At 34.8% G+C, this 19006-nt stretch overlaps 1 protein-coding gene across 1 annotated transcript; it reads right to left on the bottom strand.

Annotated features, from left to right (window-relative positions):
• Positions 1 to 355: 355 nt before the first annotated feature.
• LOC135961153 (arylsulfatase B) lies at positions 356 to 18355 on the bottom strand. The gene is made up of 8 exons (XM_065512650.1): positions 18053 to 18355; positions 13471 to 13630; positions 13272 to 13359; positions 13042 to 13208; positions 12756 to 12977; positions 6636 to 6948; positions 6138 to 6572; positions 356 to 593 (listed from the first exon to the last, which is right to left on the bottom strand). The coding sequence occupies exons 1-8, from the start codon at positions 18353 to 18355 to the stop codon at positions 413 to 415; spliced, it is 1869 nt and encodes a 622-aa protein (XP_065368722.1). The 3' UTR covers positions 356 to 412.
• Between the last annotated feature and the right edge of the window lie 651 nt (positions 18356 to 19006).

Genomic DNA, 19006 nt, shown 5'->3' with positions numbered 1-19006 from the left:
TATAACTTTTAAATGTTTATGCATTTTTCTTAGTTTTAAAAACCATCATTTAATTTCATTCTATGCACCCGTTCATTATTTCCTTAATTCTGTACCCAATATCTTAATATTTATCTCCTTAGCACTTTCATTATTTCATCATTGTTTTTATTGTAGTTTAAAAATGAAAACCCCGATCTTTTTCAAAAAAGATCTCCCAAAAAAAAATATCGACAGTATTTAAATATTCTACATACATAATTTAATTTATAAGTGTACTTAGCATCTGTATTAAGTTTACAAACTATGATTTGTGAAATGAAATTTAAAAAAAAAACTGTGAAATGGAAATGAAACGATATTGAAATAATAAATATTTCTTATATAAAATAGATGTTTATTTGTAATTTTATTTAATAATTAACTTAGGAATTCAAAAGTCTCCTATAACCATATAGGATTTTCGATATTCTTCATAATCTCCAAAATTAGTCCAGGTGTAATTCCATCTACTGGGATTGGCTCTTGGATCTAAAGGCAGATTTGAGGGTGGCACAACTGTTGAATTGTAATAGCCTAATTCCTCTAACAAGGCATTTAATATATTCGGATATCTAAAGAGAATGAAAAACAAGTAGATTTTTTGTATTAATTTATAAAGCTTAAATTTTATTAAATATTTGTTTATAAAAATATGTCTATGAAATTTATTCACCCCTATCGCGAATCAATATTTCACATGAAATATGTTCCCTTTTCCCTTTTTTGTTCATCAACTTTGTTCACGTGAAAAAATTCCACATTTTTAAATGTAATTTTGTAAACAATAAACAGCTGTTACGAACAAAATCAACTATTGTGAATGAAAAGTTCATGGGGATTTGCAATTTTCCCTTCGAGGGAAATGTATATTTCATGGGAACAAAATTTCACATGTTATTGCCGATAGGGGTGATTGTTTATTATTCAGTCACTGATAGCAAATCACCTTGACACGTTACACTATTAAGCAGCCCGTCCAAGGCGAATTTATACAAGGTGGAGTCAGTCAAACAGCTGATAAATTTTTTTTCCCTAACAACTGTCAAAGCTTGTTTTTATATTTAAATATCTGCATATTCTAAGCTTATTAACAAAATATTTATTGTTTACATAAATAAGTAAAGCCCTCACTATTCAATTATCCATACTATATTAAGTTTAAATACTTATTTGTTTAATTTTTCACTTTGATTTTTTGACATTTATTAAGACCAATCGTTGCTTTTGTAGAACTGACACCACCTTGTATGAATTCGCCTTGAGCCCGTCCATACAGTAAGAGGGCGGCTCAATAAGTCCCTGACTTTTTGAATGAAACACAGGTTTTTGGATAAAAAATAATTTTATTTTTGAGCTCTATAACTCTTAAAAATAAGGGATTTACAATGGATGACCTATCTTTTGAATGAGGTTTTTGTTTTTAATAACTTATACGTCATTTGAAGGCTACATATCTGTCATTTATTCGCACTTAGTTATCGAAAATGTCGAATTTTGTAACCACAATGCGTCATATGCGGGAAGTTTTGCTTTACTTCGTTAATTGGAAAAGAGTGCCGCTGAAGCACACCGATTGCTCACCAAAGCTGAATGTGTTCCATCGGTTTCCAAGTGCGAGAAATGGTTTGTTCGGTTCTGAAGTGGGTGATTTTTACACGGAAGACAAAGATCGCCCAGGCCAGCCGAAGATTTCTCAAACTCAACAAGAGCTTGCTAAATCAATGGAAGCAACTCAACCAGTAATTTCAAAACGTTTGCGAGCAGTAATATTCATCCAAAAGCAGAGAAATTGGTTTTATGATGAATGTATTCCATCGGTGATGTTGACACGGAAGACCAAGATCGCCGAGGTCAGCCAAAAACGTTCGAAGACCAAGAGTTGAAGGTATTACTCCATGAAGATTGTTGTCAAAATCAACAAGAGCTTTGGAAATCATTGTTAAATACTCAAGCAGCAATTTAAAAACGTTTGCGAGCAGCAATATTCATCCAAAAGCACGGAAATTGGGCTTATGGTGAATGTTTTCCATCGGTTTCCAAGTGCGAGAAATGGTTTGTTCTGAAGTGGTGATTTTTACACGGAAGACAAAGATCGCCCAGGCCAGCCGAAAAAGTTTGAAGACCAAGAATTGTAGGCATTACTACACGAAGATTGTTCTAAAACTCAATAAGAGCTTGCAAAATCATTGGGAGTTACTCAAGCAGCAATTTAAAAACGTTTGAGAGCAGCAGGATTCATCCAAAAACAGAGAAATTGGACACCATACGAATTGAGCCGAAAGACCTAGAAAGACGATTTTGAATGTCCGAAATGATGTTTGAACGCTATAAAAGAAAATCAGTTTCGCACCGTATCTTTACTTGCGATGAAAAAATTATCCATTACGATAACCCGCAGCGTAAGTGATCGCATTTGAAGCCCGGCCAACCAGCCGAGTCGACACCAAAGCCAAATATCCATGGCGCTAAGATAATTCACTGTATTTAGTGGAAGAAAAAGGGTCCTAACTATTATGAGCTGCTGAAATCTTATCAGACCATCACATAGAATCTGTAACGAACGCAACTGATTCATTTGAAGCGAGCATTTGTCGAAAAATGCCCAGAATATGCAGCCAGACATGAAACTGTAATATCCCATCATGACAACGCTCGGTCACATATTGCAATATCTGTTAAAAACTATTTAGAATGAAGTGATTGGGAAGTTTTGCCTCACCCGCCTTATAGTCCAGACCCGTGGCACGTTCCGACTACTATTTATTTCGAACGATGCAGAATGGTCTCTCTGGGATTCGCTTCACTTTGGAACAGAGTATCCGATATTGGCTTGATTCATTTTTGTCCTTAGAAGTTGAGCAGTTCATTTGGCTAGGAATCCATATGTTGCGATTAATTAATAGTCACTCGGGGCTAAATCCGTAGAATAGGGAGGATGAAGAATCAATGTTGCAATATCTTTTAAAAACTATTTAGAATGAAGTGGTTGGGAAGTTTTGCCTCACCCGCCTTGTAGTCCAGACCTTACCCCGTTCAACTACTATTTGTTACGATCGCTTTAGAACACCCTCTCTGGAATAATACGCATTACTTTGGAACATAGTATTCGATATTGGCTTGATTCGTTTTTGGCCTCAAAAATTGAGAAGATCTTTTGTCTCGGAAACCATATGTTGGCAGAAAAATGGGAATAGGTCATAGCTAACAATGGCTAATACGTTGAATAAATTTATATTGTTCAAATGTTTCAAAATAAAAGTTAAAAATTTAAAAAATAATACCGCATTTTTAAGTCATATACCCAATAATTTTTCCAACGTTTCTCAATTTTTTTTTTATTCCTTCCAAAAAATATGATTTGTCAAGGTTATCAAAATAGGTATTTGTTTGAGAGATGATTTCATCGTTGGATTAAATTTTCTTTTCGCCAAGTCATGTCTTCCGGTTTGAAAACAATATATAGTCACTCGGTGCTCAATACGGAGAATAGGGTGGATGAGGGAGCAATACGTAGCATAATTCAATGTGGATTATACTGCTTGCATCCAAATGACTTTATTGGCTGACAAACGCACCTTGGCCTTCTTTGGCACCGATTCACGCCTAGAAACACGCTGTTGTGACTGCTGTTATGGTGGATCCACGTTTCGTCCACAAACAACGGCAAATACTCCGGGGAAGTTGTCACACGATTACATTTATGGTCGATTGTGAGCAAACACGGCACCCATCTTGCGGAAAGCATTCTCATACCCAAGTGATCATTCAAAATTTAAACCACTGAGCCATGTGAGGTGCCTATGGCTTCCACAATCCCTCGCACTTTGAATCTCCAATCGGCCAACATTATATCGTAAAATTTTTCAAATGTTTCGGGTAGTTGAGGTCTTTTGGCCGATCTAAGATTGAAAGTGCGATGGATTGTGGAAGCCAGAACATTTTGCATCTTCCGTGCTTGTAAGGGCACAACAAAATTCGGTAAACCACTTTTTTACCATTGAAATTGATGGTGCAGAGTTCCCATAGTATTTATCAAGCTTTATCTTGCTTTGAGTGATGGTTTTTTCCGCAAAAAATAATGCTTAATGAGCGACGAAATTCACTTTTTTCCCCATTTTCTCATCAACTGCTTGTTAAAATGTTTAGAGGATGCAACTGACAGATGCCTGTTGATAGTAGGAGTGTTGATCTTTCAGTTAATAGGCGAGAAATTCCAAAAGTCACGGACTTATTGACATGCTCTTGTAAATCAAAATGCTTCTTTGTTAGGGCAAACATTGTACCAATTTTACGGCAGTAGCTCTTCTAAGACGACTCTTGATTACTGTTATCCAAATTTACATATTTTTTATTTTTTTGGATTTGAAAGTTTTATGGACTCTGATACAGAGGCCGAGATTTATAAGGTCGGCAACGATATTAAACGGTCATATAGACTCTCTGACGAGTGCAGAGTCTTCCAGGCAGATATCTTCGCGATCTGGAAATCCACAGAGTTGACAAAAGCAGACGTCACTGAGGGCTCTGTAGTGACTATGTGGACGCTCAGGCTACTTTGAAAAATCACTTAATACATTGTAGCTTAGTGGAAGACTGCAGGAGTGCTCTTGAAGTGCTGTTGGTACACTACTCAATCAGATTGTCAGGGCACTGCAACATACAGGGAAATGAGGTAGCAGATGAACTGGCCAGACATGGCTCTGATCTAGACCATGGTACTTGGGAAAACGTGCAGTAAGACCTCCGATTTGCCACTATTACATTCTAATATTTGAAAGATTCCGTGACTCCACCAAACAATCCTGGAATAGTAGGACAGATTGTCAAGTGTCAAAGGCCTGTTGGGAAAAACTGAATGCAAAAGCAACCAAAACATTAATTGGGTTGGATACACCTATTCTCCGAATTTTAGTAGGAATGATAAACGGTCACTGCTCAGTTGGGGCCTATATAGGTAAATGGGATAATAGAACACAGGATTTTTGGAGTTGAAGATAGTAGAGAACATTATGTGCAACTGTCACCCCCATTTTCTCAATCTCTGGTTATTTTTTATCGTGACGATAAACTGACAGTTCTCATACAAAAAAAAAATTAATTGGAGGTTTATCGTTACGAAAAACGATAACCAGATATTGAGAAAATGGGGCAGAGTCATAGATTTAAATGAACTTGGCAGTGTTGCTGGCTGTAAATTGAGTAACATACTAGGTTTTGTCAGGGGAATGGGATGGCTATTTAAGACACTGCCTTTCTTCTTCTTTTTATACCCTTCACCTTCTTGAGAAGGTGAAGGGTATGTCTGTTAAAATCAATTTTCTGAAGACCCCAGATATCTTCGGTATCCACATCTTCAAAAATTCTGTCAGACATGCTTTCTAGAAGTTTCCTATTTAAAATCACAAAATCGGTAAACAAATGGCTGAGATATGAGGAAAAAACCAGGACAACATCGATTTTTGACCTATATCTGGATTACTAAAACATTAATATAGACAATATGGATATCTAATGATAGATATTTCAAAGACCTTTGCAACGACTACAATAGGTCAAAATCGGAAAAAATATTTTTTAACCCGAATTTTTTTTTCACCAAAAAAAAAATTTAAATTTAAAAAAAAAAACTATTCGAAAACTTTTTTTAAAAAAAAATGAAGGAAACAACTTTACAAAAAACAAATAAATTTTGTTTACCTAAAAATATTTAAAATTTTTATTTTAAAGTATAATTTTGTGAAGGGTATATAAGATTCGTTACAGCCGAATATAGCTCTCTTACTTGTTTCTTTTCTTCAGGAAAACCATACTTTTTCTTTTTTTTAAAGGACTCTTGAAGGGAATCACAATGGACCTTATGGTCTCCGAGTGAAACTAAATTAAAAAGCTTATCAACAAAAAAGTGAACATAGGGAGAACTTTTTAGTTCTTCTATTGAAAGAACTTTCAGGAATCCATATAAAAACGGCAATAATTTGTTTTCTTTTATAGATTTCGCCAGAATCTCACTTGTATTGCTAGTGGAATATTCCGAATTTTATCATCGATCAATCTCTTAACAATTTATCTAACTGTCATCACACTGTATAATACCTTAATTGGAAAATTTCACTTACTTGTTCGCCAAATTATATTTCTCACACGGATCATCTTTAACATTAAACAGGCATGGTTCCATCAAAGGTTTACATACATTTCCCTGCTTCAGATAAGCCATGCGCATCGAACAATCAACATTTGAATCGGTGCGCATGCGTGTTATGTCGGCTGTGGTGGGTAACATGTTAAGAGTGGCCAAAGCACGACCAGCTAAACAGTTACGTACCGCCTTATAATCATAAGAGCGGGCATCACGATCACCAGCCGGACCATACCAACCATCCCAGGCTCCTTTGTAGTTGGTGCCCTTAACCAATTTCCAATCGCCTCTTGTTAAGGCAGAACTGCCCCAGATATCATCTATATTATGTAAAGTAGATCTGCGTGGGGATATTTCATCATTAGACAAAGCCTGCCATATGCTAAGGCCATCCAAATGCTGGGAAATATTGCTAGAAATAAAAGATAATCTATGTTAAGATTGATTTTAAGTTTCAATTTCAATAGATACCTACTCAACAGCTGACTCTCCTTTAATGGCCGTCAATAACGTAGGTATCCAATCTGCTATATGCATGGTTTGATCAGCCACTCTGCGGGTCTTATTTAAACGTGGCGACCATATTAAACCAGCACCTCTAATGCCACCCTCCCACAAAGTATTCTTAACTCCCCTTAAAGGCCAATTAGAAGCATGATTCAAATTAAAACCCTCTGCTGGTCCACCATTATCCGTACTAAAGATTATAATTGAATCATTAAGCATTTGTTGCTTTTGCAATTCTTGCACGATGCGTCCCACTGATTCATCTAGTTTTGTAACCATGGCTGTAAGTAACAGTTACAAAATTGACAGAAAAAATAAATAAAAACAGAAGAAAAATTAAATTAAATTTATGATACACTTAACATTTATTAATTATAACTAATTATTTCGTATGATCACAAAGACACTCAATGGTTTTTTTTTCTTTATTTTTTTGTTTCCAGTGATGTCAATGTGAATTAAGTAATTATTGCTGGGATTTTTGGGTCTCCATTACGCTGTGTGTGGTGGCATCATGACGTTGTGTTGTGGGAACAGAAAAATGTAAAATGTATGAATGTTGCAGAAATATGATTTAATTGCTTACAACAAATGTGAAATGAGAGTAGTAGATTCAGTGCAATTGCATGCTACACACATGCTGCACAGTCTATTATTTGTTTTATATGGCTAATTTATAATTGCATTGTTTAGTTGGGTTTTTTTTTGTGTAATGAATTTAGTGCAGATTTTATACCCTCAACCCAAATCTTGTTTATAATAAAGGGTAAATTTAATTGGGAAGGTGGCATCAGTGTTTGAAAAGTATTGATTCGCCAGCTCTTTGATCGCAGTGACGATCTTTTGATCTCGACAAATATATTGATTCCTATGGTTCCAAGTTGGAACAAAGGGCCACAACAAAGTTATTCCATTGTGATCTATCCCGTGCTATCAGCTTCACTTCGGCCCAAGACTTTCCAGTTAAGTTTGTTTCGGTCTCTATTTGTCTCCTCCAGGTGTTAGCGGGTCTGCCTCTTCTTCTACTGCCTTAAGGGGTTCCACTCAATTGCCATCTTAGCTACGTTGTCGTTGGAGCGTCTGAGAACATGACCAATCCAACTCCATTTACGAATGATTAACTGGTGTTTCATCTGCTCTTTCCCACAGGTCTCTGTTTGAGATAACATTAGGCCAGAATATCTTGAGCAGTTTTCGTAACGAGCGATTAATGAATACCTGCAAGGATTGCAAGTCGCTAGCTGTGGTGTTCCAGGATTCGTAGCCATACAACAGGACGGAACGCACATTAGATGAGAAGAGGTGGAGCTTGATTTTCAGATGAATTTGGAGTGATTTCCATACTTTATGCAGTGCCCAAAATGCTTGATTTTTGCCTTTTTGGTGCGACTTGTAATATCTTCTCGCGCCAAATGATCTTTATATATTAAGTTAACCTGCAGTTATAAGGGAATTAAAATTTATTGAGTTGAGTCTCTAAATGTTGTTAAAGTCAGTTGGAATGCTACTGAAACCCTAACAAATATTTGCTTTAATTAACATTTAGTCTATGATTGCTCATCGAAATGAAAATACAATTTTCATAAGTTCAGCTTATAAATTTTCGATTATCCACATAAAGCAGCGATCTCTGAAATTGGAAATGAAATGTTTGCATATTCCATGTCAGCATGTTTCCATTTGAAGAGATGTGCCTATAAAGACAACCAATTTTTTCCAGAAGAAAGACATTCGAGGAACTGAATAAGTGATCAAAGAGAAGATACCGGACTACTATTTAGATTAAGAAGGTTCAGTAATTTAAGACAAAGTAGTATGTTAGGTTATAAAAGAAGACAGCCAGAGGTTCATAATTTGGACCTCTCTTAATATTCGAGAAGGATCAAGTCTCGGTCTCACAATCATCAACTTTTAATATCTTTGTGCTGTTCGCTGCTAAACCATTCCGATGCTAGAATGAACAATCCATCTTCCATCCCATCCAACCGTCCATTTCCATCCCTGATAGATCTGTTGGGTAGCGAAGATATGGACTTCATAATATCTTGGTATTTATCTCCGATAGAGCAGGACAAAGGAGTCGTTCCACCGACTCATCCTTGATCTCATAAGAAGTCTTCATTAATTCAATTAAGCATAAGCATGAAGCAGTGTCCTGATAACACAGCTACTAAAGAGTCTTCAAATAAGAGCTTCCGAACTTTGAATTTGATAGCGGCCATATTGTTGAAGCTACATCTGTCGAATTGGCTGTCATTTATTCAATTCAGATGGATATATCTTTCAACAAGACGTGCAAATGATAAAATTGTTTTATCAAAATTAATGTGCTGTTCGAGCAACGTTCCGCGCTGTTTGCCCATTTTACGATGAGACCCATTTCTGGATAAATGGGTATGTCAACAAACAAAATTGTCCAATTTGGAACGCACTAATTCACATGAGTTCCAAGAGCATCCAGAAAAAGTCACTGTTTGGTGTGGATTTTGGACTGTCGTCTTTATCCGTCCATATTTCTTTGAGAACCACGTTGGCCAGGCCATCACCGTCTACAGCGAGCGCGATTACCAACTTCCTTTGGCCTAAATTGGATAATATGGACACCAACGGCACAGCTCATGCCATATTAGACATTATGCACGAGCATTTTGAGGGAATGGTCATCTCTCGTGAAGGTAATGTGAACTGGCCATCGAGATCGTGCAAATTGACCCAATCTTGTGGCGGTTTCTTAAGTCGCAGGTCTATGTGTATAAGCTGTCACCAAAGACAGCGTAACCCATGCCATCGATCAAATTTAGCCAGATTTATGCCCAGAGTCATGGTCCGTCAGGTCGTGCAGATACAGACTGCCCAAATATCCGCGATAGAACAGGGCAAAGACGCAGGAGGTGTTCCATGTATTCTTTCTCGTCTCATAACGACAACTTCCAAAGAATTCATTCAAATTAAGATTCATTCTCCTCGCATGGAGAAGATTGACGACAGTCATATAGGAGCTTTATAAGCTTCTATGTCAAGCATTTAGTCAGATTTGACCATCTAGTATAAACTAGTCTGAGTCTGTTTATACCAGATGGTCAAATCTGACTACATGCTTGACATAGAAGCTTATAAAGCCCCTATATGACTGTCGTCAAGTATAGAAAGAAAACTTACACTATGAAAGCCGAACACCAGGCAACCAGTCGACTTCCTCCTCTTACACACGATAACCGGAAGCCAATTCATTCGTAATATTATTGACAGGTACTGCAGCATGAGTACCCAGAAAATTTCTTGTCTCCTCTTTAAGTGTCACGCGTCATTCATGAACCAATCTTAATATCATGTAGACAATAGAGTAATATTTAATCACAGGTTTGCTTTATGACCGAAATCTCAGCTTGATTAACTCTGCATTGATCCTGCAGCCTGTAACTATACCCTTCCAAAAGCTACCAATCACCGCTAAGATCAATCTGTATAGTTCTCGAACGACACATCCCCTATAGAAGGTAATCCGTCCATGATCGATACTGAAAATCATCTGTCAAGGAAGGGTGTTGATGGCAACATTTATAGGAATTTTAGTGACACATCCCAAAATGGAGAAATGGTCAGTATTCCCAGGCATGACCATCAATTTCAGAGACAACATTTTGCAGCCAGTGCATCATAACAAGAAATCGGTAATATTATCCATATTCTCGATAACATCGCAGTAGGTGGATTGAGCAAGTCCCATCCATCAAACCAGTTCAACTTACATTTGTATTGTATCATCACCATGTCAATTAGCCATTTTATCTTCATTGGAGTATGATCTAGTTCCCGCATATGACCCTTTTCATGGCACCAGCTGTATCGCTTGGGTGTTTAGATTACACTACAGTTTCCAGACCACTGAGTTTCAACCCATTAAGGCGTGTTAGTGGGAAATGATGTATCTTGTACTTTCTTGAGAAGGGTACGAGTTTTATTTTCCAATTCATAGCTCCAGTGAGTGAATTTTGTAGGCATTGCGAAAGTGTCGCCGGGTGTTCCAGAAGCAGCCACAATAACATCATCCGTAACCGTTTTATTAAATAAATTCCCAGAAAGTTTGCCCGAGAGCCTGAGTTTCAATCCATTAAGGCGTGTTAGTGGGAAATGGTGTATCTTGTACTTTCTTGAGAAGGGCACGAGTTTTATTTTCCAATTCATAACTCCAGTGAGTGAATTTTGTAAGCATTGCGAAAGTGTCGCCAGGTGTGTCCCAGAAGCAGCCACAATAACATCATCCGTAACCGTTTTATACATTATGGAATCAAGATCCACGAACAGGAAATTAATGTGAATGTTCCCAACCTCTCACAGTGGATTACCTAGGTTCAATACTCTGTAAACAGTAGCAGCCCCTTTAAAGAGTTAATGACTATAATCGCCGGAAGTCTCCATATGAACCTAATGCACGGCTAGGACTATTATGATAGACTGCGGTTCCAAATTATTAAAGACCCTTTTAATGTTCAGAAAGGCCACTAATGCCTGTGTTCTTTGTTCGAGAGATTTTCCATGAGTCTCGCGAGATAATGTAAAGCAGTCTTAACTAAGTTTCCCTACATGAAGTCAAGTTGAGAAGCAGAAAAAATGCCGAATCTATCTACGATATAAGATATAAATCGAATAACCTTTTAATGGGTTTCAAAAGGATGGATAACATGATAATAGGCCTAAAGTGCTTCGGTCTACTGTGAGAGGTATTTTCTTTCTTACAAATAAAGACAACTCTCCACCTGGTCCTGAACTCTGGTTTACAAAGCAGCCCGAATATATCCGAGTCATTCAGGGTATGAACAGGTCAGAATTTCTATAAAAGTCTGATAAAATATTACTCGTTATTACATTTGAACATTTTCAATGCTGAAAACAAAATATTTCGAAATGGATTCCAATGGGCGTAATACTAAACACTTGGCTTTATTATAGTTTCTCAAAATTCATTGAATAAGAGACAAATTTTAATCGAGAACAGATCGAAGTTAGGAATAACTTTAATTGAGGAATTCACACCTATTTGCGTCGAAAGAGAAGCTTGACTACTTTAGAAATGCATCGATGAAAGATAAGAAATTCATATTAGTAGCTCTAGTTTAGGTTATAAAGGCAGCCAGTAATAACCAGCTCACTTGGGTCCATGAATTTGTCCCTTTATGATACCCTAAGGATCATGCTTAGATCCTTCACATGTCAGAAATGGGTTCAGTGCCGAACCAACCTGACGCACGAATAAACGAATCTATCTATCTATACACACTAGATAGATCCGCTAGGCCATGTAAATAAGGACTACCTATTGTCGCAGTACGAGCCCCCGATAGAGCAGTGCAAATACAGAGGAGATGTTCAACCGTTACCTCCTCGTCTTCATCATGGCAACTTCCACAGTAGCTCTAAATGATCCTCAAATTTGAATCGAGAATAGATCGAAGTTGAGAATGTTTGAGGTATTCAGGTTTATGAAATTGATATATGACTATCAATTTCAAGGCCAACGGCCTTTTATTCCATAAATGTTAAATCAAGAAGTTGGAGATCCTTTTTCTACCAGTGAGATCAATTTTAAAACTGAAAACAAAATGCTTTTAAAGTATTTCAATGGGCTTCTGAAATTTGAGTCGAGAATATCTCTAAGTTGACAATAATTTTACTTGAGAAGTTCATTGAATGAAGGACACAAGATCAAAGAATCTTAGAGTTTGCTTTTTTACGTTAGTAGCTCTACATGATCCTCAAATTTGAATCGATAATAGTTCAAAGATGAGAATAACTTTACTTGAGAAATTTAAGCCTATTTGCGTTATTAAAGAAGATATCAGGACTATCAATTTCATGGTAATGTCTTTGAGCTTCACCAGCAAATTTATATTTTGTGCAAAATGTTTGGTTTCTTCGATTTAACAGCATTTTATTCTGAATTTTATTTAAGTTAAATGTTGTGCGAACCATCTAGAGATATTGATCGAACCATTCTTTAATATCTTGCTGGAAATTTGGTAAAAACATTTGGTGAACAGAAAGAGAGATACTACCATAATTCTTTGTGAGTATGAAATTAACAACTCACCCGCATACTTTCGCCTATTATAATTCGTAATATGCTGCATTTTGGCCACCGCTTCATCTGGTGCCGGCAATGGATTATACGGATTGCCCGAATGTACAGCAGCATGTGAAACATAAAGAAACAAAGGACTCGAAGCATTATGATTTGCTATAACTCTCACAGATTCCTCTGTAACCAAGTCGGTAGTGTACTTGCCATGCAAATCATAGCCTACCTCCAAACCTTAAAGAAATAAATTACAATATTAAGGTTAAAGCGATGCTTCCCATTGCATTGAGGAACTTACCATCTCTTAAATCCAAACCCCATTGCTGAGATTCCTCGGCGGTGTGATCGAAATAATCATGATGACCCGTCCAATAGCCCACATGTGTGCAAAAACCTCGAAACAGGGGAGTATAGACACGTTTATAATGACCCAAATGCCATTTACCCGCAATGTGGGAGGAGTAGCTGTTAAGATAAATGAAAATTACATTTGTATCTCTTATATAGATTATAAAGACAAGAATTTACCCGAGATCATTGAAATATTGAGGCATTATTTTTTCATTTAATGGCAGTCCTCTGGGTTCAGCTCCATACAGTACGGTGTGCTGCATGCCTGGGAAAAGAAAAATATAAAAACATTTCACCAAATGTATGAGAAAGTGAAGTGGAATACATAAATTTGAGAGACAATAATTTTGGATATTTTGTTTTATTTGAAACTCACCCGTATGTATTGGATATTTTCCCGTCATTAGCGCTGATCTTGAAGGAGTACATATGGGATTTACATAATATCTATTTAATATTATGCCTGAAAATGCTAAAGCATCAATGTTTGGCGTTGGAATTTGTGATGAGCCGCGAAAGCTGAGATCATTAAAACCCTGAAAATTACAAAAATGTTTAATAAATTAAAATTCAATTTCATATTAAACTTGATATTTCTTATAAATGGTTTCCAAAAGAGATTTCCGAACTTTGATAGTAGATAGCGGCCTTAATGTTGAAGTAACAACTGTCGATTTGGCTGAAATTTCTTCAATTTGTTTTGGTAAATCACCTTCGACGATTATAACGTTCAACAACACTTGCAAATGATAAAATTGTTTGATTTTAGTTGGAATCTGTCCCTAATTTTCATTAAAAAAAAACATCCTCAACAAACAAAATTGTCAAATTTGGGACAATACTAGGGTGATCGATTCTTCGACATTTTTTAGAAACCGGTTTTCGGTTTCTTCAAAAAATTGCAATTTAAAATAAACCGGTTTCAGTTTCGGTGTTTTTATAATAACCGTTTAACCGGTTTTTTGGAAAAATATTAAAACGCCTAGAAATAAGAAGGAAAAAGTGTTATTTATTAAAATAATAGTGATTAAAACCATTTTGATTATTTCATTTATCCTTCACAAGGTCTTTGGTTCAAATTTGACCCATTTTGAAGTTAATATTTAATTTTTTCTAAAAGTGAGTGTTTGATATTTTATGAATTTTATTTCATTTCAAATGTTAACAACTATGTTAGGTTTTTAGAAAAACAAATTCTATAAACTTGTTTGGACTTGAGGTCTTTTGTTACGTACAATTAAGTTACATTTTTTCAGAGCTTTGGTAGCACTACAATATTTCTTTGGTAGCTCTAATATATACCTGTTGTCTCTTTTCATCATACTTGGTGAACTACTGTTTTTCTTATTCTTCATGAGGTATTCGGGTAAAATGTTACCCATTTTAAATTAAAATTGCATTTTTTTTTCAAAAATGAGTGGTTGATATTTTTGATATTTTATGACTTTAATTTAATTTCAAATGTCAACAACTACGTTAGGTTTTTTAAAAAAATAAAATCTATTTTCTATTTGGGACAAATTTGACCCGATGATCGTTAACGTTAGTAAAGTTGAAGACCTTATGAAGGTAAAATAATCTCTTAGGAATTTTTTCAATTTTTTTTTGTTTTTATAAAACTAGACATTGAAAATGATCTTTTACTTGGTGTATTTGTAGGACATATAGAAAACAAAGCATTGACTTTCAGGTTTTCCAGATCACTTGTGAGATTTTCTAAATATAAAAAGTCTTCTAAAATAGTTGAAGTATTTGTTTTAATTTTTTGGATTTTGAATATTTTTTAAAGTTTTTAATACCGGCTATTCGAGGAGAAACCCCCGGTTTCTTCGATATACGAAATGTGAGCTTTTCAAAAAAACCGAAACCGACCATAGCAAAAAAACCGGTTATAACCGGTTATTAAAAACCGGGCCGATCACCCAAGACAATACCAATCCACATGAGATCCAAGTGCATCCCAAAAGCGACACTGTGTGGTGTGGATTTTGGGCTGACGGCGTCATCGGTCCACATTTCTTTCTGAACGACCTTGGCCAGGCCATCAACGGCAAGCGCTATAGGTCGAAGATTACCAACTTCTTTTGGCCCGAATTGGATAATATAAACACCAACGACATGTGGTTTCAAAAGGATGGCGCTACGTATAACTCAGGTCATGTTACATTGGACCTTCTGCACGAGCGATTTGAGGGCATGGTCATCTCACATGGAGGTGATGCGTTTTGACCACATTAGACTTTTTCATGTGGGGTATATTCCATATATAAATGCATCGATTGACCTTTTGATGATGTCTCACACACACTTTGTTTTATTTAAATTTAAATATAGGGATGCGCTTAATAAAAGACACTTTACATATGCACGATTATATTCCAATATGATGTGAAATTTGTGTTGCTTTGAACTCTTAAATCTGGATATTTAAAATTATGTATTTATTAATTTAGTTCTTTATGATCCTTTCCAATATTTTTCTCGATTTCATCTAAAAAACTGTTTTATTTAGAATCTTACAAATCATGATATTTCTTTATAAAAGTAGCCAACAGTAATCATCCATCGATTGTTAAGGGTTGCGATCTCAATCGCCGAATTATAACGAGATCTATGTTGATGCTGGTCTCTTGCTTTGTTGTGAATAACATTTCATTTACAAAATTAAAAATTTAAATTTCATTTGACCAAATAATCATCACCAAAATTGTCGTCAGAGAATTTTATAATATTGTGAACATCTACTTTGTCTTTGGTTGAACTTCATTATCGACTAAATACCCACAATCTGACTATGTGCAGCATCACTGCTTTACATCAGCAATGTTTGCAATTCCATATTTTTATCTTCAGTTGCAAAAATTGCAGATCACTGAATCAGTGTTGCACAAAATTGACTGCATTTACTTAAGCAATCTCTCGTAAATAAATAAAACATTAAATCTTCATTATGAAAATTATATGAAAATAAATTTGTCATCAACGATGTAGCACAATTATTTGGCTTGTAAAGGGTCTTCCAATAGGGACTTCCGAACTTTGACAGTTGATAGCAGCCATATTGTTAACGCTGCATCATGGACGAATATAGCGTTCAACAACACGTGCAAATGATAAAATTGTTTTTTTTATTATAATGGGTGTTCTGTTCGCGCAACGTTCCGTGAGTTTTACGCACTTTACGGTGAAGCCCATTTCTTGGTACTCCAACAAACATGAGATCCAAGAGCTTCCAATGCATCTAGAAAAAGTCACTGTTTAGTGGGGATTTTGGGATAGCGATGTCTTCGCTTCAATTATCAAATGAGTCGTGGAAGTACTAGGGTGCTTTTGAATAGGAAGTAGTAACACAAAAAGTACGATGTTATTTATCATCACTGTCCCAAATACATATCTTACAACCTAGTAGCTCCAAAGAATTTGAAACAGAATGAAACAAAAACAAGTAAGAGAGCTATATTCGGCTGTGCTGAATCTTATATACCCTTCACCAAATTATATTTCAAAATAAAATTTTTAAATATTTTTAGGTAAACAAAATTTATTTTTTTTCCAAAGCTGTTTTTTCGTTTTTTTTAATTTTAAATAATTTTGTTTTTTAAATTTTTTTTTTAATACATATTTAGCAAAAAAAAAATTTTTGGTAAAAAAAATTTGTGTTAAAAAATATTATTTTCCGATTTTGACCCATTGTAGGTCCAACTTACTATGGTCTTATATACGTCGTTGCAAAGGTGTTTGAAATATCTATCATTAGATATCCATATTGTATATATTAATGACTTAGTAATCCAGATATAGGTCAAAAATCGATGTGGTCCTGTTTTTTTATATATATCAGCCATTTGGTGACCGATTTACTCGATTTTAAATAGCAACCGAGCCGAAAGAATTCCGGAGATATTGATGTATGAATCGTGTATATAAGTTATTTGAGGGCTTCGAAAAGTTGATTTCAACAGACAGACGGACATGGCTTAATCGACTCCGCTATCTATAAGGATCCAGAATAAATATACTTTATAGGGTGGGAAAATTATATTGTGGAAATTACAAACGGAATGACAAACTTATATATATTTACCCTTCTCACGAAGGTTAAGGGTATCAAAATGGTTTTCTCATATACTCAGTCGGTCAACTATACTTTCTTACTTGTTTCAGTAAGTCGTCTTTTCGATTTTTTCCTACCATCGACTGTTCGACTTTTTTCCGATTTCGACTTTTTCAGCAAAAAGTTCGAACTTATAGTCTTGGAGGTACTAGGATACTTTTGAGTCCCAAATATCTTACAGACATGTTTTGGTACACCAATATGTTATCGGCTATGGTCCCAAGAATTTAAAACAGAATTAAAAAAACCAGCAAAATCGCTCCATAAACGCCTGATTTAAGAATACTTTCATTTGTTTTTTTATACCCTTCACCTTCGTGAGAAGGTATGTCATTCCGGTTGTAGTTTCCACAATATAATTTTCCGACCCTATAATGGATGAGATATAAAGAAATAACTAGGACAACCTCGATTTTTGACCTATATCTGGATTACTATGTCATTAATATAGACAATATGGATATCTAATGATAGATATTTCAATAATTTGGACCTACAATGGGTCAAAATAGAAAAAAAATATTTTTTATCCGGAATTTTTTTTTCACCAAAAGTTTTTTCTCTAAATATTACAAAAAAAAAATTTTTACAAAAAATTAAAAAAAAACAACTTGAAAAAAAAAATAAATTTTGTTTACCTAAAAATATTTAAAATTTTAGGTTGAAGTATAATTTGGTGAAGGGTATATAAGATTCGGCACAGCTGAATATAGCTGTCTTACTTGTTTTAAAGCACGTTTTCTTTAAATTGATAAATAATAGTGTAAAAATAACTATTCGTATCTTTAAACTTCCTGCACTCTAAACGACCACAATTTAATTTATTTATTACAAATAAACTTACCAAATCATCAGCTAAAATAAAAATAATATGCGGAGGTGGTGGAGATTTCTGGGTAGGTTCTGGTGCTGTGCTGGGACTGTCGTTATTATCGGCACCAATGTTGCTGCTGCTGCTATCGTTGTTGTTATCATTGCTTGCGTTGTTGTTGTCCTTGGCATTGTAGGAATTATCAGTATATTTATGATGACTATTTAAACTGCTCAATTTATTATTTGTTAGATTTATATCCGAATTCACATAGAAAACGAAAAAACTTAAAGTAATTATGGTGAACAACAAGGCGGGGCGGCATTTAATACACATTATAATTATTTTTTTTTTAATTTTACGAGAATGAAAATGTGGGTATTTTGAAGGAAATTGTAAAATTACAATTTAATACAATTCAATGCATTTTTTTTATTTTGTTTATTTTCAAACTACCGCTATTGTTTTTGCAATTGTTTAACATTTAAACTCATAACAATATCAATTAAATGTTTGTTTATAGAATAAATTTACGCAAATATAGATAATTATACATTACAGCTTATTACACTCGTAAATTTATTATTTTTTTGCTGTCCGTAAAAATATTCAATTTCAAATGTTCGTTACAGAAATTTCAGTTGTTTTGCCAAATTTATTTATGTATGTTTTAAGTAATAATATATTTATTATTAATGCAAGTACTTGTTTAATTGTTTATTAAGCAATATTAAGCGTTTTTTTTTTGTTCGTTTCTTTATTTTATTAATTCTTAACTTTTTCTTTGTTTATTGTTAAATTATTTCATTTGTTGATTTCCTAATATTTTTTGTTATATTTTTTTTAACACATTTATTTTGGTTTTTATATAATTTTGTTTAATTTTTATGCCTCCATTTACAATAACATCTACTGTGCAACTGAATTATGGATAAACGTTCGATACGCGAATTAATGGTGTTTATTGGTCAAGTCAGCAACACTCTA

This window comes from Calliphora vicina, chromosome 5 (genome assembly GCF_958450345.1).
Source record: "Calliphora vicina chromosome 5, idCalVici1.1, whole genome shotgun sequence".
NCBI classification, from domain to species: Eukaryota; Metazoa; Arthropoda; class Insecta; order Diptera; family Calliphoridae; genus Calliphora; species Calliphora vicina.
Note: the sequence above shows the minus strand (reverse complement) of the source record. Positions and strands in the feature narration are given on the sequence as shown.